The following is a 27,471-nucleotide window of genomic DNA, read 5'->3' as shown; positions in this document are numbered from 1 at the left end:
ACAGACTTTTTACGAGCCAGTCGGTAAAAATTATGAAGGTGATATACTTTGCCAGCCAAATATTGCTTATATTCTTTGAAGTTAAAAATGTCACTGTGTTCCTGTATCTCCTCAAATATGCAACCTTGACTGACTTAATTAACATTGTACTTCCAGTGTTATCACAAATGTCTTGTGAATGTTGTTGGACAGTATTTGATCTTGATTGAAACCCTTATTTGGGTTAAGATAAACTTCATATACGCTTTAGGCATTTAAATTACGTTGCTCTTTTCTCCTTTTTTTTCTCCTTTTTTAACTCAAATGGGAAAAATCTTTCCTATCTGTTTAGTACAGACAGGGCTCACTAGTATGGAGTCTCTTCTCTGGTTTTGGAAGAAGAATTGAAAATCAGGCTGTGGCTGCAGCGTGAATCAACTTCTCTCGATGATAGATCTGTGAAGAAATTTAGGTCAGAGCAGCTGCAGATATTAAAATGGCATCTTCCCAGCACACTGAAAGGCCACATAAGAAAATACTGTTGAGGACACTATATGCAATGAATAACAAATGATTTGGAAAAAAAACGCTCTGAAAATGAAATGTTTGTGTGAATGACCACAATGGTTTCAGGCTGTGGAGATGACATTAAAGTACAGAAGGGTTGGTATTTTTAGGCTCTGCAAAAATGCCCAACCGTTATCTTCTAATTTAAGATTTTAATGTAATACTATTTTTTATTTTTATAGTAGAGATGGATCTTTTATTTGAATCGGTGAGAATTTTATATGCTTAAGGAGTGTAGGGTTTAAACTTTTTTAACGCTTTTTTTTTTTGAAATCTTGTAACTTCAAAGTCAGACAATGTATTGTAATACCTAGCTCTATTAACTCTAAGTTATTCTTTACCTGTACTCAAGAAAATATTATTTGAAGTGTTACAGTTTTCCATGAGTTGGAGAAGGAAGATATTTGCAGCTGTGTGTTCAATTTGTTTATAGCATTGCAGTAAGTGCAGTAGTTGCCTGAATAGAGAAGTTGTATTAGAAAATTGCTGATGGATTTTTACATTTACTTTGTCATCTGGAGTCTTCTCTGCAACAGAGAATGCTGCTCTACATTATTTATGAAAGAATTGTAGGTACCCTGTTCGATTCTGGGTGTTCAATCTGGCCACCATATGCATACTCTGAACTTGAACAATGGAAGTCAGTGGGAGGAAGATACATTTCAGTTTCTAAATATTGTAATATTTTAATTTTATTAGTGTTTTAAGGGAATTTATTTCTAGTATGACTTTCATTGGTGTTATGTCCTTTAAGAAACATATTTTGGCTAGTGTCGGATTTCCAGTCTTTATTTGGTGTAAATTAGAGACTAACTGGAAGTGATGAAAACTTTTGAATGGAGATAAAAACTGGTTTTCCTAACATAATTTTAGTAAGCAGTCAGACAAACAGAGAAAAGGAGGTTGGTTGTTGATTACTGCCTTTAGTTTTTAGCTCTTTAGACTATGTAGTGTCTAATGTTGGGTGAATTTTTAATTTGAGGGCCTATCTTAGTAATGTATATATTTAACTTCTCCATGGTTGAATGTGCTATTTAAGTTGAAAGTCCTATTTAAGTTCTAAACACCTAAGGAAGGGGGAGGAGAAAGGAGCACGGTACTAGATTTGAAGCAGCATTTAAAAGAACGAAAAGCAGGGTGGTTTCATGACAACCCCCTAATTGTGCCCTTCGAAAAGCAGAATCCAAAGTCGTGTCCTCATTGACTTAATTGCTAAAACACAACCGTCCTTCACAATATGACTGTTACTGAGATCAACTCTGTCTCCATAACAGCAGCATTTTTATCTCTAATTATATGTTTAGGGGTGTCTCAGAGGAAGTTGCATATATAGAGTAGGCAAAATGCTGTCATTTAGCGAGAGTCCCTCAGTAGTGGAAATTGTATTGTCCTCTAACTACCTGTTGATTAGATGCTATTTTGGTCCAAGATAATGTCAATATTAAGGATTCGTTTTTTGATAAATCAATTAACTGTCTTTGAAACTCTTCTTTAACAAGTATCCAATATTACTTAATGAAGTGCATTTTTAGCTGAAGCAAGGTGAGTGTTAGGTCAGGTATTGCTGACACCAGTTCCCAAGAAGAGGCATTAGTGTCAGATGCAGTAATGCTTGTTCATTGTTTAATGGCCTAGTGTTACCTTTTTTTAGTAATCTCCTTCAGTGAACTAATGGACAGTAATGGTTTCCAAAATCATCCATGTGTTAACAAATGCTTGGTTATTCATGCAGATAGGTTTCAAGTGTTCCCCTGAATTGTTAACATGTTAATCAATTTAAAATGTATTAATTTCTATTTTTAGAATAAACTTTTGACTGTGTGCCTCTATGAAGGAGTGAAAGCATTTTTCATATAGTATGTTTCCTTTAAGGGAGGTTCTCTCCAATTTCTAATTTGCAAGCATGTTAGTATAATTACTCAGTTTTTAACATGGAAAAACTTACATGGAAAACGTTATAATTTAACTTTTGAGAATGCTTAGAATTTTAAAAAGTTTAAAACACGGTAGTACTTTGAAACATCTGAAATCTTAGGGGTTTTCCATTTTTTGCATAGATGTGTGGATGAACCATCATCTCTGCTATAACTTGTAAAGGGCTTTGAGAATTATTCCATATATACTCAGTAACTTCCCTAGGTGTTAATTCATTTTTGAGCTTTCAAAAGAAAGCTATTAACAATAATATTTGAGCACTTCAAATATATTTTTCTGGGCATTGAGGCTTTGTGATTACTACTTCTTGGAAAAGTAATTGAAATAAAACTTGCCTTGGAAATAAGATGGAGCAAGTTGACTCACGTTGTTTAAGAAAGTGGAGTAACTCTTCTACTTGTATCTCCTGGCATTGTCAAATACATGGAGTGTTTGTGATACTTCTGACATACCTATTTTAGATATAATTCTTTTCCAGAATAAATTAGCTGTTAGAATGCCACTGTATATAGTGTTGAATGTCATGATACAATCTTCTCTTATTTTGACTGTAGTTTGTTGTCATTGGTTTTATTTTGAACAGTGGATGCATTTTTGTTTTAACTTTCTCTTGAGTACCACGATTCCAAGTGTTTAGACATTGTGCTCTAATGCTGATTTTTTTTAATACATCTTACATTTGTTATGAGACTTCAGAGACTATAAACCCAGAAAGATAGGGGTTCCTTTTTTTAATAGAAGTCCCCTTCTTGGCATTTAATTCCACAATGCTTTAGGAGCCTTGAATGAAAGACTGTGTAGTAAGGAGTATTTATGGCTTTTTGTTTAGAAACAGGTGTTTGTTTTAAATCAGAACTTGCTCTAGGACAATATTGACCCATTGACATGTTATTTCCCGGGTTGTTCATCCAGAGGGAAGTGTTTGTGGTGGGTGGAGGAAGTCTCTTTCAATCAGAAGAGTTGCTATGCAATTAGAAGAGCAAGCACCGCCTGTGTTACACATCTGCGAGTCTCAGGTGGTTTTGCAGCACTCTGTTGATGAAGATAGGACCCCATTATTATCTATTATTCTGTGATGCAGTCTCTCCTTTGACTATTAATGTTCTTGTGTGACTAATTCAGGAAAGACCAGAAATCTTTCTGGTAATAATTAACACTTCCTGTTCTGCTCAAGTGACTTGCAAAGACAAATTCACAAGGTAAGAACAAAACCCCAGTGATGTATATTGTTATATGGTAAACTGATGCATTATATCATTATTTCAAAGTAAAATAAAATACTGAAAATTCCATCACTTAGTGGAATAACAACTTGAGCATTACAGGTTAGAATTCAGTTGCCTGAGCTGAAGTGCAGCTGAAATTCAGACAACAGAAAGTACTGGTTGCTTTTGAAACTGCTATAATTAGAAACCTAAACTAAACAGAACTGGACCAGGGTTTTGAGAAATTCAGGTCTACAGCTTTCAGAGATTGTTACAATTTTTGTAGGAAGTTTTTTTGTGGGTTTTGCTTTGTTTGGATTTTTTTGTTTGTTTGTTTGTTTATTTTTGGTTCTTGGTCTTTTGCTTGGTTGGTTGGTTTGTTTCCCCCTTTGGATCAGATTTCCAGCGCACTCCTAGATGCCATTGAGACAAAGTGATTTAGCTGCTTTCCTATTAGCATTCTTTCTGTCCTTATTGTTTACTGATTTAGTAGTGCCGTTTCTGACTTCTATTAGCAAGGTGTTTGTTGCAAACTTGTATACAGAAGTGCTTGTTAGTAGTCTTTATATTGTGGTTGGAAATGTTAAAATTTTGTGTATGAATTTTTTTTTATGTATTCACACCCCTTCAGTTTCTTTGTAACTTTTGATACAGAATTATAAAACCTCAATTGGCTTCTCCATCACTCATGTAGATGGGTTGTAAAGGTGATGGCTTGTTGTAGCACAGAATGCTCATAGGTGTTCATTACTTTTCAGGATGAAAACAACTGTGAAAAAAACGTTTTCTGTCCTAACGTGACTTTGACTAACTATTCTAATAGTATTTTTCCTTGTATGAATGTCTTAAAATTAGAGATGTTGTGGTTTTTTTGTTTAATTATTATTTTTGAGGACTACCTAATACCATTAAACAACCATAAATATTTAAATCAATTTGTGGTCCAGATGGATTTATACTCCTTTTAAGGCTGTATAGTAAGATTTTCGGGAGCCCCTGGTGGTCTAGTGGTAAGGGCGCGGCGCTGTCACCGCCGAGGCCCGGGTTCCATTCCCGGTCAGGGACACTCCTGGGCAGGTGGAGCTCGTTAGCCCTTAAAGGCAATCCATCTACGTCCTGAGGACCTCGCTGCCACCGTCCAAGCTCGCTTGGCCCCGGCAGATGAACCTTAGGATTAAAGGGTGGGCTCAGTTCCGCGCACACTGTGTCTCACCTAAAAAATCCAATGCGCAGGCTGGAAGGTGTAAAGACCTTCCCCGGATCTTCGCTCGCGAAGACTGGCCATTATTATTATATATTTTATTATTTAGTAAGATTTGGACACAAACAGAAGCTTCAAGGACTTGTATTCTTTGGGTGTCCATGGAGGCAGCTACATAAGAGGGCAGGGGAAATGGTGTGCAGGACCCTCATCTTGAGATTGATTATTAGCTGGTTAATCAACAGTGCTTTAGTTTCCTCTGTTTAGTTTTCTTGTCCCTCATCATTATGCAGGACAAATTCTGAAGGTAGGTGTTACATTTTTAGTAGCTGAGTACTTAATTTGGAAAAGTAGAGCTCTTGGAGGCACAGGCATTTCTTTAGTATATGGGAAAGCTAATCTACTTGTTCAAAGTGTATACCTGGATATTACCTCAGTCTTGCCTATATTCTTAGATTGTCATGGGTGCAACAGTGACATGAAAGATAAGTGTCTTCTACCAACTAGCTGGACAGATGGCCTGCGTAAATGTTTCTTGTCAGCTGTTTACCTGTGTATGTTGTTAAGAAACTACTGTTTCTGCTAAAATCATGGAGCACAGTATGTAGCAAACACTAAATGTGGTATTACCCTTACCACAAACGACTGAACAGTTCAATTGGTACCATCTGCAGATGTGTTTAAATCACTTTGATTCTAACTGTGTTAGTCAAGTGTAAACATTTTCTTTGAAAGGGTATACATATCATTTTATCTTCCCAAAACAGAGCGAAATCATCAACATAAATTGACTGGAGAAAAATTATACTTAGAGAGCTGAAAATCCAAAACTGTCATCTGCCAGTCTACTGTTTGTAGGGGGTAGGATACTAAGTAAAAGCATTGGGAAGTAAGAGGGCAAGAAAACAGTTTACATGAAACTAATAATTTACGTATTTGCTATTCATTAGTTTAATAGTTGAAGACACTTCTTTTTCTGTCACTTAACTTCCCAGGCTGCTGTGGTGCAGCAGTAAATATGTAGAGTGATAAAAAATTCTGTGGGCTCCTTCAGAAGAGGCCTTCTGTGAGTAACGGATGCAACTGAAGAAGCTGCAGAGTTTTATGATTATAAGCTTAAAGTCAGGCAGAATCCTGGAAACATTAATTTTTATTTTACTTGGAGACTAGAGGTGGCTGAAGAGTTATGGGCTGATACTGCTGCTTGCTTTATTTTTGAAACTCATTTTAGCTTCTGCTTTGGATTCAGCATTAATTTGGCATAGTTAATGAAGCAGTAGAATTGCAGTTTCCATCTGCAGCCTGTCCTGGTGGTTACGTGGTTAAAACTTGCTTGTTGTTCTCATGTGCTGAGAAGGTTACGCACAGCTTGGATGAGAGTTCAGGATGAGGTAAAGTTTCGGGGCTCATTTGTATTACTTACTGTTAATGATCACTCTGCTTGCTTACCAAATGCCTTTGCCTAAGATTACCTTCAGAAATGCATAAAAAGCTGATCTAACAAAGGAGCCTTTGCTGTTTGCATGCATGCAAATGAAATATTTAACTTGGCCCTGATTTCCCGCTGTCTGAATTAGATGAAATAAGCATACTGATTGTGATTTATCCCTTCAGTCTTCATTATTAGAGGAAAAAAAGAAGTTGAGGCTTGTTCCCCCACTTTCTCTATGATATTTCAAAATAGGAAGATTGTGAGATTAGTATAATGGTTTCTGTGAGTGCTCTGATACCCTTGTTTTTGTTCACATAAATAAATCCAGGCTGTCTACTTTAGATACTTACAAAACAGTAAAAGCTACCTTGTGTAAATGACAGCTGTGAAGATTAGTTTGCATTGACATTAATCTAGATCGTTGAAGATGGAAAAGCCAAACTACCAGTCTGTGTAAAGGTTTCCTTCTCCTGTCATGGGATGAAGGATGTGGGATGGATTGGTTTTTTTCACTACTTATTTAAAACCCTTGAACTTTTAAAGCAAAACGTGCACGCTGAATTCTTTTTATCCCGATAATTGAAGTGCAATTGCCTGAGACTTGGGAAATCTGCTGTGTGAAATAGGAGAAAGGCACAATGCATTAAGTAAGGGGTCTCATCCCAACTTTATGTCTGACTGACTCCCTTTCTAGGAGGTGCTGTTGTTCTCTGATGTGTCAGCCACTGAAGGGCACATGAAGCAGCTCATTTCCCTTGGAGGAGTGAGTTACCCATACAGATGGTCCACACTGCCCTCTGTAGTAGTTCCAGTCTTACTCAGGGGTCTTTCACCTGAGCAGCAGTGGAACAAGAGCTCCTGACTGAGCTTCCAAGGCACGATATGAGAAAGGCTGTCCACAAACATCTTCTCTTGAGAATAAATTTAGGCTGTGGCAAAATTTTGAAGGAGATGGGAATGGGGGAGGGTAAAGGATGTTGACAATTTGATTATTCCTTTAACTTCCTTGTTGCCTTTTCTTCTGAGTCCTCACATGTAGAAAAGAAAACCTAGGTATTTTTATTTTTGTCAAGGAAAAAAATCTTAACAGTTCTGGGTGACCTCATTTTCTCTGTCCTCCAGCCATTAAATTTAGTTCTGCTATACTTGCATAAAGGCTTTAGTTATAAATTTATAAGGAAAGTGTCAACTAGCTAGGTACAAAATTTGATCTCTCTGGTTACATCAGACACTGCAGACTTCTCCACCTACTGCTAAAACTCTAGAAAAAAATATCACTGCTTATGTGCGATAGAGTTATGACAGAACAAGGTACACATTATAGAATGGTAAGCACCAAGGCTTTTTACAATTTTGCTTTAGATGTTGAGGGAATCGGTAGCATATTGGAGGGTAAGGGTTAAGAAGTTAGAGAGATACTGGTAATTTATTTACTTAGAAGAGGCTACTGATGGGCATTGTGTAGTTCAGAAGGGCTTCTCTTGAATGAATTGTATGAATTAATAGAACTTGCATATTTAAAATGCAAAAGTGGACTGATACTGATCAAGCTAGTTAACTTTGGGAGTTTAGGTTTGTGGGTCACTGATTAGCTCAACAGATTTAGTTATGTTAAAGTTGTTTCCAAACAAGACTTACTGTTGTTGATAGCACATTTGATGGTTGACCTAAACACTTAACTAACACCCCTGTGATTTAGCATGCATAGTTTTTACTTAGTTGCATTTCTCATAAGTTAGATGCTGAGAGGAAATGAGATTAACAGGTTTTATTTATGTTTTGGCAGATTATTGTATAACACTTGCTTGTACTGCTGCACTGCTAAGATGACAAAAATAATAGCTAATGCTGTTTTATTTTAAAAAGAAAAGCTTCCACTTGTTTCTTTGAGCAAATAGTAACGTGATTTGTTACTATTTGCAAGTGCTAGCCATTATGCATCTTCCATTTCAGAGCTGCCACAGAGAGACTGAAATGTAAGATAAATACATTTTTCATTAATACTTCAATTTTACTAAACCTAAACTTGGAACAGCAGTCATAAGAAAATATTTATTTGTACTTTAGGAACACAAAGAGCTCCCGAAACTGGAAAAATAATATATCAAGTTGACATTATGCAAAATTGTCAGCTGTTAATAAATCAGTGAGTTCTACACTAGAATAGTTCAAAATCCTAAAATGCAATTCCTTTCCAAAGTAATTGGGGCAAAGAGACGTATGATTCAACATGGACCACGAAATAGTATGGCTAGCAGAGGTACAAATGAGTTCAGCTACGAAAGTATAAAGTTGGGAAAAATGCAGAGGAGATTGCAAACCAAGTTATTTGATATCTTACTGCAAACATAAAGGGAGATTTGTGAATAGAAGATGTGTATGGGGAATGCTGAATGGTCTCCATTTGGTACATTACTTGCTACTTACAGGAGCAAAATTTGAATGGTGACTGGGTGAGAGCAGAGGGCAGGGTTGTTTCGCACTGTACAGGCTGTGAGTAGTCATTTGAGCTCAATTCCAGAGGAAGCACAGAACAACTTTTTGTTGCGGTGTGTAGGTACTATCAAACTCCATCTTTGGGGGACTAGCAGTAAGAAAGGACTCAAACTTTATTTTGCCTCTCTTGTGTCATTAAGAGGAGTGAGGATGACACTGGAATGCATAAGGCTGAAAGAGATTTGTGAGAAAAATAGCAAAAATTTCTCACTACACCTCAGAGCATGAAAATGGAAAAATATTACTTTACATTGATAGAAATCAGGAATCAATCAGTATTTTCGGCCTAGAGAGTATTACAGTCTCATCTTCTGGATTTCTCTTGCTTAAGTTGTTTTTGTATGCTTTCAAATATTGAAAAGCTTAAGAATGATATAAACCCACCTGAAGTCTAAGAGTCTAATGTATTTTTTTCTCTGTGAAAGTTGAGTTTTGATTTATTTACTGGGAAGGCCTCCTCTGTAGTTAGAGATGCCTGGAAAAGAACATGATTGGGTTAAACGCGAAAAGAACTCTTAATCTTTTATGACTAACAAAGCAAATGTAGTTCTTGTAACTGAGTGTCCTTCACCAAAAGTCTAAATGTAATAAATGATTTTAAAGCATTTAAATGACTTGTGTGTTAAACCCCAGTGGCAGCACTCGGGAGCCTTTGGAAATGTTACCTTACCATCCATACTTACATAATGTGATCAAACAGTGATTGTAGGCTTTCAGGAATGAATCCAGAGCCAAAAATGTGGTAAATATCTTAGTGGGGTGATTTAGGTCAGTAACAGAGTCAGCATTTGATAAGCTTGCGTATGACTTGACCTAAGTGCATTTAAAATGTAGTTGTATAGTCCTTTTCTTTTAGAAAGCCTGTATATTTTTAATATTGCACATGTTGGAATAAATAATGTAGTTTTACACATTAATCTTTTACCCAGCTGGCGAGGTAACAGACCAAAAACTATTCCATATGCAACCTTGTAGTTCACATTCAGTCTTGTGGTAGAATTTCAGAACACTGAAATGAAGGAATGCCATAAAACAAGGTAACTAACCATAGTTCTGTCCATAGTTTGCACGTCTGAAAGCGAGTCATAAATACATGGTGACTTACTAATAATTTTGAATATCAATGTGAAATGTTTTTCGATGGCTGTGGACAGCAGTGTAGTTATTTTCATTGTAGATACAGAATAATTATTAAATAATTTCATAGGGCAGTATTTTTTTGGCTTCTTACTGGTTACTCTTCTATGTGTTTAATTACTGGCAGAAATAATAGTGTGTATGTAAAAAAATATGTTTTCCCCATTAGTAAGATGCATCACTCCACAGTAATTTATTATTGTTTCTGATCACAAACTGGTTTGGAAGAAAAATGTTTTTCAGCATTATGATAACCATTCTAATTATGACTGGGTTTTTTGACAGGCCCTGTAGCAATAAACCAAATTTCTGCTTCATTTGCCCTATTTTCAGCTTTGAGTTGGAAATTACTCCTGGTATTTGTTATGCTTCAAAAAGATACAGTAATTTTTCTTTGGAAAAGTTGCATATGGGTTGCATGAGTATGCTTAGAGCCTGCAAAATGGTCTACAAGTTTGAGGGAAATATTTGGAAATCCTAAATTTAGTAGGTCCATTCTCCTGTTTCATATTAATTCCTGTACGAGTTTTTCTGCAGCCTCATTGCGCAATATGTTTAAGTATCTCTTGGAATCTTGGAGCCCTGGTAGGAACAGGATTTTTCCTGAATAGAGCAGTCAAGTCAATTGTTTGAAGTAGGGAACAAGACAGGATTACTGAACTCCTTGACTAGTTTAGGGCGAACGATTTTGATGATGGTAATGGAAAAAAAAGGTGTTTAAAATATTCTTAAGTTTGGCTATCCTGTATCAGCAGGTTCTCAAATTCCCATACTTCCCTGCTGAATTCAAAGAAGAGGTGGCAGGGCAAAGGGGGAAGGACAATAGCTGTCATTAGTATTTATGTTTAACATTTAATGCTGTGAACTTTAAAGGAGTTTGGAATATTTTTGCTCTTACCACCAGTGTTTGCCTTCATATATGCACCCAAAAAAGCCCCATAAGTTTCAGTGAGATGTGGATGAGAAATAGTCCTTGAGCCCAGGCAAGCTGTAAGCTTTAACATTCCAGGGTGTGATGGCTGATTCAGTGCAGTTTCAAAAGCCTCAGTAACTTGGAAGATGAGTCAGTAATGAAAAAAACACTTTATTCCATCCACACAAATTCTGCTTTTGTAATTACATATGGTATCAATAGAATATAAAGTTTTCATACAACATAGTTTTTTGTGGAGAAGGCTAATGGTTTTGGAGGTGTTCTACCTTCCCCTAGCCAGATGCTGAATATTTTGAGCCATTTCTATAAAATCATGCAGCTTTGTTACTGGACTGTAAATGCCAGAAGTACAACTGCAGTCACTGACCTTCAGCTGTATAATGGGAAGATAAAAATTTTCAAGACCTTTGGGCCTGATATGTAAAGGACATTGCTTTGTATGTCAAGGAAACTTCACTCAAGAGTGAAGACCAGAGTATTCAACTGGTTAATCCAGTTCACAGGATTTTAATTTTTTTCTGAGCCATACATGTAATACTTCTGTTCCAACTAAAAGTGATGATTCGAAATAAGATGCTCATCTTTAAGGAACAAAAAGCAGAACAAGGAAAGACAGATCTGACAGTCCCATTGGCAGGTGAGAGGAAGGAGGCAGGTAATTAAAAAACATTTTCTTTTTTTTCTCGTTTTTACCATTTTGTCACTATTATTGGGGAGACTTCTGAACTTTGTGCTCTGAGATGAAATGCTCACGGTGTATTACAGGAACAAACCCTGCCCACATTGTGCAATCAGTTTTAGTGTAGGTTTTATAAGGAAAAATGAAACCTACGGTGGAGTTATGGTTCTCTTGCACAGTTCCAAAAATGAATATAACTTTTTTTCCTCTGAAACCACTAACAGGGATGGTTGTTTTGCTGTAACTGATGGGGAAACTAAGACAGATGAATTAGTTAAATGGAAGCTAGAATTGTATTTGCATCTTGAAGCTTTAGGAAAGTGTTGGTCACTGATTCACAACTAGTAAGAAAGTTTTAATAGCAAAAATAGTGTGAGATTGCTGGAGAGATGGGAGGATTTGTGGATTTTTTTGTGATTTTTGTTTTTCATTGCCTTTTCCCCAGAATGAATATTTTAACAGGGAAGAACATTGTTTTATAATGTTAAGGCATTTAATTTCAAATGCAAGAACCTAAAGAACCATGTAGCTCTTCTGTAGGTTTAGAAAATTGTCCAGAGAAAATTACTTTTAAGCAACATATATTACTTTGTACTCTTACGTTATTAAAACAAAGAACTGACTGCTTGAGCTTTTAATTTCTAGGCAGTTTAGTGTTTCCATCCAGCAGGTTTCACAAGCTGTAAATCAACAACATTAACAGCATACTCATATAAACATACATATGTAGCTTATATATATATATATATATATATAAAACTTATATTGAAGCTGTGGACCTTAGTGCTTTCTTATTAACTCAGAACATTTAATCTGTATAGTTGACTTTAGCAAAGAAGCTAAAGTTTACCTCTTTTAAACTTTGAGATATAGGGAAACAAAATTTGGTTATTTCTTGGGTGACATATAGAAAATGAAAAGCCTTATCAATGTTTAGAAATTTCAATACTTACGATTCTCAGATGACCCGCAAATGAAATTTGGAGGAGAATGTAATTCTCAAGTTTGAAAATTCAGCCAATTGAAAATCGTAAGCCACTTACCTTTTTAAAAAGGCACTGTTGAAACAAAGTGTCTCTCTTGCTTTTTATTTTCAGTTGGTGTTTTAACGTTTATACAGACAATTAAAGACTTTGAAATTTATTAGTAGAACTGTTGGGACCGTCAAACCACTTCTTTGCTTCTGCTGAATTTGGTAAGATCTCAAGAGTAGAAGTGGGAGCTCCTGCTGAGGGAGCAGGAAGTGAATTGAAATATATGATGTTGTTCACTTTGGCACTGATCAAGCATTTTGTGAATCAATCTCTTACTCTGTTTAAATATAGTAAATACTCATGTTTGGTGATAATACCTCCCAATGTGTTCATTTTCCCACCTTCTGATTTGCTAGTTTTATTATACTGAAAAGAGAAGCAAGGAAAAATAGCTTGGAACTTTTGTAATGTGTGTAAAAAGGAGGCAAACAGATACATTTTTGTGTAGATTACTCAGATTTAGTTTTTTAAAATACTGGAAAAATTTTCTGGCTTATTTTGCCCATGTGATACTGAATCCTGTAATAAGGTAAGTTACAAGATTTACCCAGTTTCTTTTAATACAGTATTCAGCATTTCCCCTCCTATGAATAACACGAAAGACCACCACATTAATAAGTGTATTTGGTTACTGTATGCTAATTTTAGTGAGTGGTATTTGTTCCCTATAGATTTATTTGCAGACATTACAGTCCAGATCATCATGTAGCCGTGCCCACTGGAGATGGCATTCACTGCTGTCTTGCAGTACAAGTGTCGACAGGTTCTTATTTAACTTGAATTTTGTAGAGCTAAGGAGTGACCTTCTGAATTTACTAGGTGTAAGTCCTATTGGTACTGAAGTGTGGTAACCTGCTTCTGTAATACATTTCCTTTATACAGTAAATTCTCTTTAGTATTTCTGGTAGTTCAGCTGATTCAATGTTTACAACAGCTGAAACCCTTGTGTGCTGATGGTTTGAGTTGTAAAATGTTTCACAGATGTTAGAGTGCCTAGAGAATTATAAATGTTCTGTGCAAACTAACAGAGATCTACAGAGCGTGCATTTTATAACTACAGAAAGGCACTGTGGTTAACTCCTACCTGTGTGGTGCTTTTCTGTGATGCCACATCATTTTAGGGGCGGTGGGTACAACCCATTAGGATGTTAGACCTGTGGTATGTGTTAAAGTATACAGAGTCATCAAATTCTTTATTGAATAAACAGTAAAATTAATTTTCTGACTTTGGTTATATGTGAAGGGCAAGGGGAAGTGATCACCACCTAAAAGAGATGAGCAGTCTCTCCCAGCTTCCTTTGCCATTTTTGTATTGACACATCTGATTTTTTTAAAGTTCTGCAGATTTGTTAGCCGAGAGCTAAGATGAGATTTGGAGTCCAGTCCACTTTCACTTTGTAGGTCAATTAGACACACTGGAACAATTTGCTAGTTCTTCACAAGATGAGCTCAAGAAAAGACAGGTGGAATATTTGCTATTAAATAACGTGTATTAGTCAACAGTGTGGGACACAGCTGGCCTTTCTTAGAAACTCTTTCAATTTAACCTGTACCTAGCTCATACCGTAAACTTCTCTTGGGGAAAATAAGCAATTTTAAGAGTGCTTAAGAATTATATTTAAAAGATACTTTCAAAGTTGGCTGTAGTTGCATATGTGTTGTAGCACCTGCATTGTTTCTTTTCCTCTTAATTCACTCTAATACCTTTAAGAAAATAGAGGTTTGAGTTCTGATTAGAGTATATTGTTGTAGATCTGACTGCCTTTTTAGCTGGTAATCATGTAAATAAGCAATAGAGTTTGATGTTCATGCCACTGGTTCAAATTTAACCAGTCCTGGGAGTCTCCAGGTTTGATGGGTGGTAGCTGGAAGTTCACCCATGGATAAGTGATTTCAGTATGTTTGTGTTAGGCTGGGAGCAGTGCTGATTGACAGCATGAGGAATGATGTACAGTGTTTTGTTCTTTGTCAGGGTTAATAACAGCAGCATTTACAATGATGAGTGTGAGTTAAAATTATTTTCAAATAATGAGTCCTTTAAGCCTGAGATGAGTGCACATTACAATGTCACATCTTCAGCTGTGTAGTTTCTAATGTTCATCCTTTATAACTTTGATGGTCTGTGCTCTGTTTAGAAAATAACACCTAAAATTTGAAAAGTGTGTATCCTGATGTTAGTCATGATCTAATATATTCTTTAGTTTGTATAGCTCTCAAATTATTTACTAATAGAGGAGCTCATACAATCTGGTATGTATTTGCTTGTTTTCCAGTCCCTTATTCTTCAACACTAGAATGAGTTTACATTCCCTCAATTTACGTCTTCCACCTATGCAGGCAGATTATATATGTGAGGGTCCTTTCTTTAACAGTTTCATCTATCAGAGTAGTTAGACTGTAGGTTTGATAAGGAGGTCAAGTTTAGACTGAGGACAGATTTCTTCCAAGAGTTGTAATGAAGGTATTTAAAGCAAAATCAGAGTGTTTGCCTGTAATGATCTGTGTTTCATTCTGCCTTTTTTTTTTTTTACCACCTGAGTGTAATTTATTTTGTAGTAATTGCTCAAAACTGGTGCACTGGCTTAGACAATCTTTGCTAATGTCTTCCTTTTATATCCAGTTTAGTATTTTGCCTTGTTTTTTGTGATTTTTGATAATGAGAAGATTTGGGATGGGGGGGAGTAATAAGTTAAGAACTCTGGAGAAGAATGTTCCTGTTTTGGGGTTGGGTGTTTTTTTTCTTTGTTTTCTTTGTTTGTTTCTTACTATGGAAAAGACAGGCTGTATGGGGAAAGATATCTGAAAGATATCTCTGAATCTGTTCTTTTCCCCTGATCCTTTCTGCACTTCCCTGGGTACATATGCTCATCCTGGGATGTAAGGGAACAATTCCTGATCAGATTCAGAAACAAAACAATTGAGGTCTCTGACAAGGTCCCAGCACTTTGGATGTTTTAACCAAGAATGTTTTATCGGTATAACTATATTAACAACCCAATTTGAATATTTGGAAATGAATTGCTGTTGTTTCCTTTCAGAATTTTGAGAAATACAGTTTTATGTAATATTTTGAAGAGGTATGGAGAGTTGAAAGATGGAAAAAGTAAGGTAAACTTGGAATAATCTAATATAAAAATGCCAGTGTTCCATTAGGTACAAATGCTTGCCTGATAGATCCAGTTCAGCGCTGGTGCTTTTGGTCTGGGTTGGTTTTTGTGTACTGTGCTCATTCTATTTCAGTGCCTACGGAAGATACCTCATGTTGTTGTTTTCTTGGGCAATGCAGTGAGTGTAGTAGTGATTCTATAGCTGTGAAAGAGAAGGCAAAGATTTGTCTATTTAAAAGAAAAAAGGAAAAGCATCTGTATAATTATTAACGACATTTACATATTATGACTCAAAATACTTCTGTTTAATTGTATCCTTTTGTTTTGATGGTTTCATTATTTACAGAGAAAGTTAAATGTGCAAACATACGTACAGGCAGCTTTCCCGTAACAGAGAGTTACTCTTTTATCAGATGTTTGTTTTGAAGAATTTCAGTTTTCTCTGTGGAAGAAATTAGTAAACAAAAACTTGTATTATACAAGTTTTATTCAGTGAGTCAGGTGCACATTGTCTTGAATTAACATGTGATAAAAGAAAATGCTCAAGACTGGAATACTATCCACTAAATGAATGCATAGGGTGCTCTACATCCTGTTTTTGAAGCAGCTTTACTACTACTTAGTTTTTCTATAGTTGATCCAAATTGTACTGCTACAGTTATAGAAAGACCAGTAGCCAAACCTGTGAGCTAACTGTAGTTAACGAGAAGATTGAACATAATAATTTAGTATTTGCTGTTATACCGGAGGTGGGCAGGTTTTAAGACTGTATTTAACAAGTAACTTTTATCCCCCCTCTGGAATTGCAGTGGAGTACTTGAGGTGCTTTTTCTTCCTGAAAAAACTTGGAGCGCTATTTCTATTGTAACTGCTCTTGGAAATCAGGCATTTGCATTCAGAATGCAGAAAAAAGCAAAATATTGACACCATGGTGCGTTACATTATTTTAAAGTTGTTTTACATCTACATATTCTGGACACCATGGCTGAAGTGATTTGAACTCAGTATGTTTATTACAAATCTATATTTCATTGTGCAGTTCTGTAGCTCAGTTAAATGTATTTGAAGGATTTTACTATTCAAAGTAAAATTGAGAGGATTTCTGAAATAACATAACTGGATAAAGTACAAAGTTGAGGCAGCTGTTCCTCCTGGGCACATGAGTCATAGGATTTGAGTGAAGGAGCACGTTTATTTGCAGTCCAGTTGCTGAACTCTGCCACATTGTTGAGTCATCCACTTTCCAGCATCCTTTACTTGAAAAAAGAATGACCAATGTTCCTTGGGTCTGGCTCAGGTCTTAGAAATCGTGTTGAAAATGTAGGGAGCAGCTTAGGTTCTCAGATGTTAAAATTTCCTTCATATGTTTAATGTTTTAATCTCAACTTAAAAAAACCCAAAAAAACAAACAAGCAACCAAAAAAACTCCCCAAAACAATGTTCACACTCCCCCCAAAAAGCCTACTCAGTCTTTCAAGTGCTTCCACTTCATTCTAGATTTCTTAACTCTACAGATTTCCTTCCCCCCCCCCCCATCTCTCGCTTTGTAATTTGTATTTTAGTGGACTGATTTGGGATGTTTCATAGAGCATACACAGTTCGTAACAAGCAAAGGGTTTGGGGGCTGAAGGCAGTTTTCAAGGCCAGCACTCACTGTGTGATGGAAGCTCCTGAGAAGGCATCTTTGTACTGAACAATCCTGAAAAGAAGATCCTGCTTGATATGAGCTATCAGTGGAGCTATAAGTCAAGCCTATCATATGTCATGTTTCACTGAACTAATTGTGGTTTCCGTATGGCTGCTTTTGTATTTCTCTACTTGTGTTTGTGCCTGGGTGCACATTTATGGGAAAAAAAAATTACACCTTGTTTTACATTCAGATTAATGTCTTCCTTTGGATAAGTCTGTGTTATTATCAGCCTAACTCTTGCTTGTGGTGTTTTGGTGGTTTTTTTGAGGGCTTGTTTGCTTTTTGAAGTGGTGTTGCCAAACATGTTTGTATTGGTTCGTTGTAAATTTTACCTGATTTATTTAACCTTTTTCAAACAATTCAGAAGTTGAATGCTTAACTCAGAAACATTTTGAAGGAATGCTTTATGAAATTTTGTGCTGGTTAGAAATGCTGCATTCCTTGGAATTATGCTGACCTCTGGCTTTGTGGTACTTTGTCAGTTACATATGAGAAGAGATGTCAAATTTGAATATCTAAGGTATTGTTCTGAGACAAAACTTTGTGTGTTAGTGAAAATATTAGTTTATAACATTTCTTCAATATAGCAAGTGAATGGTGCTCTGTTTCTTTACTCTGGGATGGGTTTTTTTGAGGCTGGGAGTCTGAAAAAATGCAAAATCTGGTACAGATTTCTACCTGAGAGCTGTTAGGCAATTCACCAAAATTTTGGAGTGGCTAAGACGAGCATTCAAACCCGCTTCTACTAAAAGCAAGGTAGTCCTGGGTGGTTGAAACAGATGACAGAGTTGTTTATTCCACTTTAAAAAGTGATTTTTTATGGTTTTATTTTGGTTTTTTTCCCCCTACTTACTTTCTTTTAACAGCAGGGCAGAAATGCTTTCTGCCAGTATAGGTGGATCTGCTTTCAGGAATGTTTTGTTTAGTTAACTGGCAAATTGCTCTTAGTGTAGGCATAATCTTGATACGATTTATTTCAAATTCCTGAGGAGGAGCTGAAGTACTCTTATCTCTGAACCAGGATCATGAGACATGGCTGCAGTTTCCCACCTGAGAACTGAAAATGTCTGTGTGCAGTCAGTCAGGTGTAGAGGCAGCACTGACCAGAGTAAGAGCCATATTGTTTCTTGCCTGTACAGTTGGGTTCAAGGCAAGCTAGGACAGAAGAAAGTGAGTTTCCCACAGTGAACCTCTAGCTCACCTTTTGAAGACTTTACTGAGACTCGTTTTAAATGGGGGGAACTAAAAATGCCAATTTAACTTGGCATTGTTTTAGACTTGTGTGTTTATGAACAGTGTAATAAGGTAGGATTGCAGGCATCTTGTCAAAATTCTTAAACTGCTTTTCAAGAAGTGCTGCAATTCCACCTTAGCATGCAGTTCTAGAGGGGTTTGATTGACCAAGGAGTGCAAAGAACTGTAAAAGTGAGTTTGTCACTCATTCACAAAAATATGCTGTTAAATTGCTGGGTTTTGGTGTTGCTTAGGCAGGTTTAGGCAAGTGAGGTACTCTGCTGGATAACCTTCTGATTACTTAATACTTAATAGCTCCTTACCACATCTCGTAATAGTAACGCTTTCTCACTTTGTCCAGGGGATACTCTTCCCTCTTCGTTTTGACTGCTTTATTTCTGAACCTAGCTTCCTGTGCTTTATAACTCAAAGAAATGAATAGTCAAAATACTAATTGGGATTCTGACTTTTCCTCTCAAGTCTTTTGCATGTAGTGCACGTTCAGGTGCTTACTTTCTCCGTGTTTGGGATAGTCCACACTTAAAATACTTTTTGCTCGGGTAATGTTTGACTTGTTAGGCATGGCAAGTAGAGCTCTGTAACAAAGGACTTTATTTTATAATTTTGATGCTCTGCTAGCTTTTGAGAGAATACAAATGGCACAGCACCTAAACCAGACTTTGTTAGTGTGTTTTGTTAATACTATGCAACAGCATTTTTGAACCAGTTTATATAACTTGTCCTTTTAAATGTTATTTGACGTGCACACTGTGGTCTTGGAAACGCTTTGCAAAACCTTTTCCCCACCCCTTTCCCTGTAATTCAAAAGTTCTAAGCATTCTAAGCCATTATATTGCCAGGCTTTTTAAAGTACATTTTTGCCTAGAAAAATAACTTTGATTAAAAAAAAAAAAAAAGCTTCTCTGTGCTTTTACTGTGCTTAAATTTAGCAAGAATTAAACATTTCCCCACTTTCTATTCTAAATCTAGCAGTTCAGGTCAGGAAATGTTTCAGAAGGGTTTCCTGTCAAGGTTTGATATATAATTAGCCATACCTTTAAGTCAGGGGACAAAATGAATACTTTCGTGAGGTTTCGTCCAGCTACTTTTTTTTCTAAGAATGTCTTACTATTTAGTGTTTATTACTGTTCCTGTAGTAAATGGAATAACACAAATGGAACAGATTTTTGAGTGCTACTTCTTGTCAGGAGAGCATTCATTGGAGTGTCTGATCTGAAGAAAAAGATGAAGTTTATGTGATCTCTTATTCTAGATCTCAAGATGATGCTTGTGTTGTCATAGGGCAATGTTAGTTATTACCTGCAATACACAGAAAAAATAATATCCTTGAAGAATTTGTGGAAGTGGGGTAGGTCACAACTTTTGAATTTTATTCCTGCTTCACTAAAGACCTCTTGGACTCTCTTAATACTTAGTATTTCAACCTTTTTGCTGTACTTTAAATAGTAGGATACAAATCTTCATGAAAAAGATTTTGAAGAGTTGGCAGGGGAATGTTTGGTGTATGATTTTGCTGCTGAGATTTTTTTTTTCCAAAGAAAGTATAGAGATGTGTATTCATGGCAATATGAACCATTTAGCCTTGGCTGGAAGGCAGCAATGTTGTAAGCTCATCTAGAAACCCAGCTGAATGAGATTTTACTTCTTACAACCTGATTTAGATAGTTTAGATGTGCTGGATTCTTTGCAGTTTAAGAATTGTTGGAGAAGGCTTTAAATTGAAACTCTTATCAGTGTTTTTGTGTCAGAACCCATATGTTTTGTAAGACTAAGGAGCTACGTTACTGTGTATTTTCCGTATTCTCCTCTCTTGTGTGTTTGTGCTCTTCTCTCAACTAATTGTCAGCAGAGCACTTCAGTGTCTTTGTGTATTTAAACCATAAAAAGTGTTTTAGTCATAGAGTTTTAGAAGGATGCTTTACTAAAATTGAAAAATATTATAAATCAGGATACAGCTGCTACATTGGGTTGCATTAGCATATCCTTTAAGTGTGGAAAACTGCCAGAAGGGCATTGCACTAGTACACTGTACTGTTCATAAAGTTTGCCCTCCATTTCATTTCAAATAGAGGTAGGAACATGTGGCTCACTAACTGAAGCATCATTTTCAGCAGCTTACAAAAAATTTTGAAATGATAAGCAACATATAAATTGATAGTGGTGAAAATGAGGAGCCCCAAACCAGAATACTCACAGTTTTCAAGGAAAAAACCCTGTAGTAGTTGTAATAATAATAATAATAAATCTTGCTGATAACACTTTTCTAATTTAATTAGAATTCTTAACAGAGCGTATGGGTATAGAAGAGCTGATGAAGTAGAGGACATTGAATGTATTTGTGAGATATTTAATTTCAGATTTTAGTTCACTTAAAGATCTGTTTCTGAATGCCTGTTACTGCTTCTGGTTGCCAAGAAGTTCTCTACAGGTCCACCTACATTTGACATGCTCCACTTCTGCTTTTTAATTTGAAAGAAATTTGGCATACATCATTCATGAAGAATAATTGAGCTGCCTCAGTTTGAAAATATGAATAATTGTTTAAACTGTCCAAAAAACCTTGCTTGTATTCCCTTAACAAGATCATAAATTATGGAGGACCTATAAATATCAAATAGGCAGCATATATGAAATCAATGAGGTGACTTCTGATTTAGAAAAGTAAAATGGCTTTCTTCAAAAGCTCATGTACTTTCAAAGGACAATTGAGGGTCTTATTAACACAGCCTAATTAACCTCCCTCCTGCACAAGGTGAAGCATTACACACTCTAAGCAAAAGATGAAAAGTGTAAGGGAAATACAGAATTGGATCGATTTTCTTTTAATGATAAATAATTCTTCTAGTCTGGTTGGTTATAAGTAAACATATGTGCTCTATGATTTTGCTTTTGCTGTGTGCCAGGATTCAGCTGAGTGAACTCTTGGCAGAGTTATAAGCCTTTGAAAATTGCTTTATAATGGAAATGGTGTCAGATCATTAACGACAGTAGTATAAATGCATTGATTTAACATATGTATAGTTGTTTTAAGTTGCAAAATACATGACACAGTATGTACTGGATGTATAGGGAGTATCTTTGCAGTTTTAACTGATTAATGACACTATTCATATTATGTTAATCTTTCTCAAGCATACGACCCCTGACAATGTTAGACAGGTATCATTCAGGGGCTAAGATACATTTGTACTCTAGTGACACTGTGGTCCCACTGTAATTGCTGTATGGGAAGGAGACCAGGAAGTATTTTAACATGATGCATTTAATCACCAATGCAATTACAATGCCTCTGAAGTAGATATGTTTTCCTGCTACCAACTCATAGGAACTTCTGAATCATTACTAGATAAGCTGGAAAACCTTGTTTCTAGTAAAAATGCAGAATCTGGGATTTTGCAGTCACACCTAATTAGCATCTGAGGCTTAAATGTCTTTAAAATTAAATGTCTAATCCACATTATACTATATGAAAGCATTTTTTCTCCAAAACCTTTATTCTTCTGTCATCAGAACACAGGTAAACAAAAATGATTTTCAAGAATTATGATTGTTCTAGTGTTGTTTTTCAAGCACTCGAGGAATCAATACCCATACTAGAATCTTTACTTATTTTTACTCTGATGCAGCTGCATGATTGTTGTCATTGGTGAGCACCGACACTAATAATACTAGTTCACCATTACTTTAAAAAGTGTAGGTAGCATGCTAAAAAAGGTGACACTGAGCATTTTGTATTGCCCTTTGGCACTGGTGTAAAGCTACTATTAGTTTTTAGTGTTTCTGGTTTGCTTTTTATTTTCATCTTTGAGATGGGATGGAGAAGCTATGAAGCACCTGACCATCTGCTGGAAAATGGAGGATTTTGTTACAAAACCTTCCTTATTTATTAGGTGTGCCTATCTAAGTTTCTTGGCGGAAGGTTGTTTTTGGAGACTATCTTAAGATCAGCATGCTTCTTTTTAACTCCCTTTGATTGCACAAAATTTCCACATGTAACTTGTTCTTCAGATTGAGATTGTCTTTTTTGATTCTGTCTGTTCTGTTCAACTACTGTACATCCCACAATGTTTGAGATTTATGGCTGGAATTCAGCTGCATTCTCTGGATGTGGTTTTGTATTGATAGTCATTTACTGGGAGAGGGGGAAGGAAAACCAGACTTTTAGTGAAGACAGTGTGGAATGCACATTGATTTGGATGGTACCTTGGAGTGGTATACTGTCAAACTTTTATTCAAAGGAATAAAAGGAAAAGGTCGTAATATAGAGCCTAAAATTGAATAAATAACATCGAGTAGATAAGGTCACTCCACATCTTTATAATAATGTACTGAAAGTACCGTATGAAAATAGAATCAGGGAAGCAATCTCTTCAGTTTCCTTAATTAGTTACATATCGGTTGTGCTATAGGATATGAGCACATATAGGATTTGAAGAACGTGATTTTTGATATTTAATACCTCTGGCTGGCTTGCACTTTGCACTATGCACCTTTAGCTGGAGATGCAGATGTCCATCTCACTGAGGTTAGGACCTCGTGGTGGTCTGTGTGCACATCTGTCTGAATGCTCTCATAGTTTCCTTTGCTGTGGTGATTTGTAGGCACAGCAGTGCAAGTCAAATGTGCATTTTAATTTTTTTTTTACCTTTACATGCAATTTATTTCCTGCTAAAAGTATAAATATAATATCCAGGATTCCCCATTTCTGTAAATTCCTTTCTCTTCCAAAGTCCCCATGTTATTGCTACTACTTTCATGGTTGTGTTGTTAAGGGAGTGTTGTTTTTTTGGCAGTGGAGGCAGTTTTAATACCCACACTTTTTTCAGACCGAGCCCTGTGGAACGGTTGCTTGCAATCATTCTGGAGCCTCTCGGGTGTTCCAGCTGCCTTGAAGTATCCTCTGCCTCTAACTTAGTCTGCCACTTGACCTTCTGAGCTTGCTTCACCTTGTGGTTTCCAATCTGCATAATAATTTTGTGTCACCCTTTAGTTAAATGGTTTCTTTTTGACAGATAGAAGTACCTTCAAAGAGGGTTTAACTTTATATTCTGCCTCAGAGATAATACCATTCTATTTGACTTGATTTATCTATAAATATGAATGTCTTTCTGAATACCATCTTAAATTATGTACTAGTGGAGATTATAAATTACCAGTACAAAACTGGCTTGCTGGGGTTATTGGACATACAAAATGTGGACTGTGAGTAATTCTGGATTAGGTGCTGTTCAGCATGAAGCTGAATTTTATGGGGAAAATCTGGGAATTACTGTAAGTCCAGTTAAAAACCATGGTGGTTTGATGTCTGATTTAGAAGCATGTTGAATATGCCAACCTAACTGTGACAGAAGGATGTAAAATGTTGAATGTCAGCCTAAAGACTTGCCATCTAAAATGTGCCATTCTTGTTTCCAGGACTGACTTTGAATTCTAGCTCTGCTGTGCCTTCTTTGCCAGTACAGTGACTATTTTACTGTATGTTCCTGGAAACAGGAATTGTATTCCCTTCCCTGAGTCACCTTTGACCATCTTTTTCCTACGAAGTGGAAATAGAAGGCTGTGCCATGACCAAGACTGATATTTCAGAACTTTGAGTGTTGATATATTTGAGAAGGTTATCAGGAACAAAGAAATTTTATATTTTTGTGTTCCTCCTTGGCACTATGAGCTTCCGGTGAATTCTGGAGTCACTGAGAAGTAATTAATATAAACCAGCAATGTGGTTAACAAGATTGCTGTCTCCCTCATAGAGGAGCAGCAGTATGTGGGTTTGCTCAATTTTAAGTCTGGTGAGTGAACTTTTGCCTGCTGTAAAGTGGAAATCCTACCAACGAGATGAGGGATTTGCAGTGTAACAAAGAGCTATCAAACAATGTTTTACTTGACAGACAGTGACGTGACTCTCCGATAATACCTACTAAGTTTGATGTACGTAAATTGTGTAATGTGTTTTCTTTATAAAGCTTTTGCTCTAGTTAAATATTGCATTTTCAAAAAGAAGCTATTGGTGATCAGTGCTGTTACTCTGTCTCTAATAAAAATGGTCTCTTCTTAGTTCTAGTATAATGGTGATGTATCTGCCCTCACATAAGTGGCTGTGTAAAATAAACTAAGAGAAAAAACACTAGATTCTCATGGTAGGTAGCAACCTCAGACTGACTTGGATGCCCTGAAAAGGCATATAAAAAGATTGGAGAGAAAGTGATCCTTGAAACTGTAACAGTGAGCTGAAGTAATTTAACTCACAAGATCACTTGTCCAATAGCACTGTCCTTTTGGAAAATCTTGGGGGGTTTGTGTGTTAGGAGTAAATGGAAGGTTTTTTTCTTTTTTTTCACATAACTGTATGTTGTGTTTGCATCTGTTGTGTTTTCCGTTGTTGGTGTGCTTTTAAGTAAATATTATATGAGGCTTTGGATTGATATTTAACAACTGAGATGGTTGGTTATACCACTGAAGACATTTGTCATTGCCCATTCTGATGTCATCAGTATGAAGCAGCTGAACTCTGCCTTTCTTTTTCTTTGCTGCCCCTGGGGTTTAATGGCTTTGCAGAGAAGCTCCTGCCTGGCATATTGAGCTACTACAGAAGGTCTAACCCATAAGCAGTGAGTACTGAACTGCAGCACACTAATGCTGTGGGTGTTGACTCACCATGCTGTTTTTAACTGCAGTTGTGTTGAAGGTAGATAATGTGTGCAGATACTAAATCTTTGGGTATCTACCAATCTGATGATATATTTGTATGGCTACAAATGCTGATCTGCTTTTCTTTTCCAGGGAATTAACTTTTCTCCCGTGCACATACTGTTTGCATTTAAAACTAGCTTTCATGTGTCTGTGGCTCTTGCTGTAGCTGGCAAATGCTTACGTCTCAAATCTGCAGCGATCTGTGTTCTTTTAGAATTCTTGAGCCTGATGTAAACCAGCTTTCAAATGTGCATGAATTGAAAAGCATCTTCAATGTTTCGATGTGACTAATATTCAGATATGATTGACCAAGTCTGGATTTACTTTTTTACTGGAAAATCATTCAAAGTAACCCTCTCCAAACTCTGTGGGCAGGAAAAAATTCTATCATTCTGATACATATGTTCATTTCTGATATAATTGCTTTCAAAAAATTGTCAGATTTTTTCTCTCAAGATAGCAAGCAGTTTTTTATAATTTATGTGGTTTTAGGGCACTGATCTCCTCTCAAAATTCTATCCATGTTTGGCTGGAAGTAGAAAACAACTGTTTTGGTTGTCTCAGTTGTTTTTGTGTATGCGTATTTCTAAAGATAAAGGTGCAATTAATTTGGCTAAATTATATATTCCAACTAGAGCTGCCCCGAGGAGTCAAAAAGGTCTCGTCTTGCCTGTCAGTAGGTACTTTCAGACCTGCTCAGGACGGCTTTAATACTTACATGTAATGGCAGAGCTGGTTCAGGATTGCTGAACAAATCAGATATCGGCTGGTGTGCACAGAAACTGGATTGTTCTTACTTAAAGACATTTCAACGCTTTCGAGACTATTCTACAGGTCAGTTTGTGAAGGAGATGTGATATTAGAAGAGAACTTTTACAAAATGGAGAAACTTGTTCTCCCGTAGTGTATTGCTCTGGGTATTTTCATGGTAGCCTAAGGGAGGTCTATAACTGTATATGTGGTGGTTTTGTTTATTTGGTTTGGTTTGGGTTTTTGCTCATTTTCTTTTTTTTTCTTTTTTTCTTTTTCTTTTTTTCTTTTTTTTTTTTTCTGTGAGCATACTGAGTTCCTGAGGTTTGAACACTTGTGGCATAATTACTTAGACAACTTTGGAGATATCTGGGAGGCTTTTAAATATTACTGTTGTTCTCTAGCTGTTTTTCTCTCAACTGAAGGTTGTTGCCCTCAAAGCTGAGCCTAATGGATCATGTGAACTATCCTAGTCCCTGTCAGTGCAGAGTCAGGTTATTTTAAATTACTGCTGGATGCAGCTGAGGGTAGTAATGAACAGCTTGAGGTAATAACTACTTAAGCCATTCCAGCTAGACTTCCAAGAGCACATCTGTCTGTGTCCTTATAAGTACAGTACTTTAATCTCTCCATGGCTGTATTGTATTCAGGATTTGTCAGGACTGAGCTGTTGCCAAGGAAGTCTGATATTCAAGTCGAATGTATTGGTGCTTCCTGTCTATCATCATATTTCAGTAGAAAGATTTGAATGATGAATGTGTAACATTTACGTTGAATGGTAAAGGAAGCTTATTTTCATATATGAGGTAAACATGTGGAAATCGTGTTTTGGAAACTCTTTAAATTGGAAAGAGATTACCACACTAAGTCTCTTCTCTGACTCTGTTTCTAGTTCAGCCATTTCTAGCCACTGATCTTTGATTCTTAGCCATATAAGTTCTTACCCTCTTTGTGCCCTTTCCATTCCCCAAAAAACTTCCCTGTACTGATTAGAAATATAATGAATTTTTTAGCTCTATTTTTTTTTTTTTATTTTTTGCCCAGGTCCAGCAAGACTATGAATCTCTGTTCCAAATGCTTTGCTGGTAAGTGCAGTAAAAGGTTTTGTGTTTTTGTTAGATTACTGAAACTACATTGTTGGCATCTCCTTTAGGATTTGTGCATGGGTTTCTTCTCTTTCAGTGTCTATATGTAATCAGGTTTTCCTCACTTCAGTGCTTCATTTATTTGCTAATCAAGAACCTCTTGTGTAAATATACCCATCAAACCTTGTTCTTGAAGTTTATGGAATTTTGGTACATCCTTAAACTACAGAACTCCACTGCCAGCATAGCTCCTGTATGGATGATGTGGCTTTCAGAATGTCTGAATTGTAATCTGC

The 27,471-nt window shown here is 36.3% G+C and overlaps 1 protein-coding gene across 1 annotated transcript in view; it reads left to right on the top strand.

The window, feature by feature from the left end:
- Positions 1-27,471, top strand: part of ZFAND3 (zinc finger AN1-type containing 3) — a 135,962-nt gene that overhangs the window by 7,274 nt on the left and 101,217 nt on the right. Inside the window, exon 2 of the mRNA XM_050316245.1 lies at positions 27,135-27,175. Within this exon, the coding sequence (XP_050172202.1) occupies positions 27,135-27,175 (41 nt within the window). The remainder of the gene's footprint in view (positions 1-27,134; positions 27,176-27,471) is intronic.

This window comes from Myiozetetes cayanensis, unplaced genomic scaffold, assembly GCF_022539395.1.
Source record: "Myiozetetes cayanensis isolate MyiCay16 unplaced genomic scaffold, myiCay2020 scf2-11, whole genome shotgun sequence".
NCBI lineage: Eukaryota > Metazoa > Chordata > Aves > Passeriformes > Tyrannidae > Myiozetetes > Myiozetetes cayanensis.
This window is presented reverse-complemented; position numbering and strand designations above follow the sequence as displayed.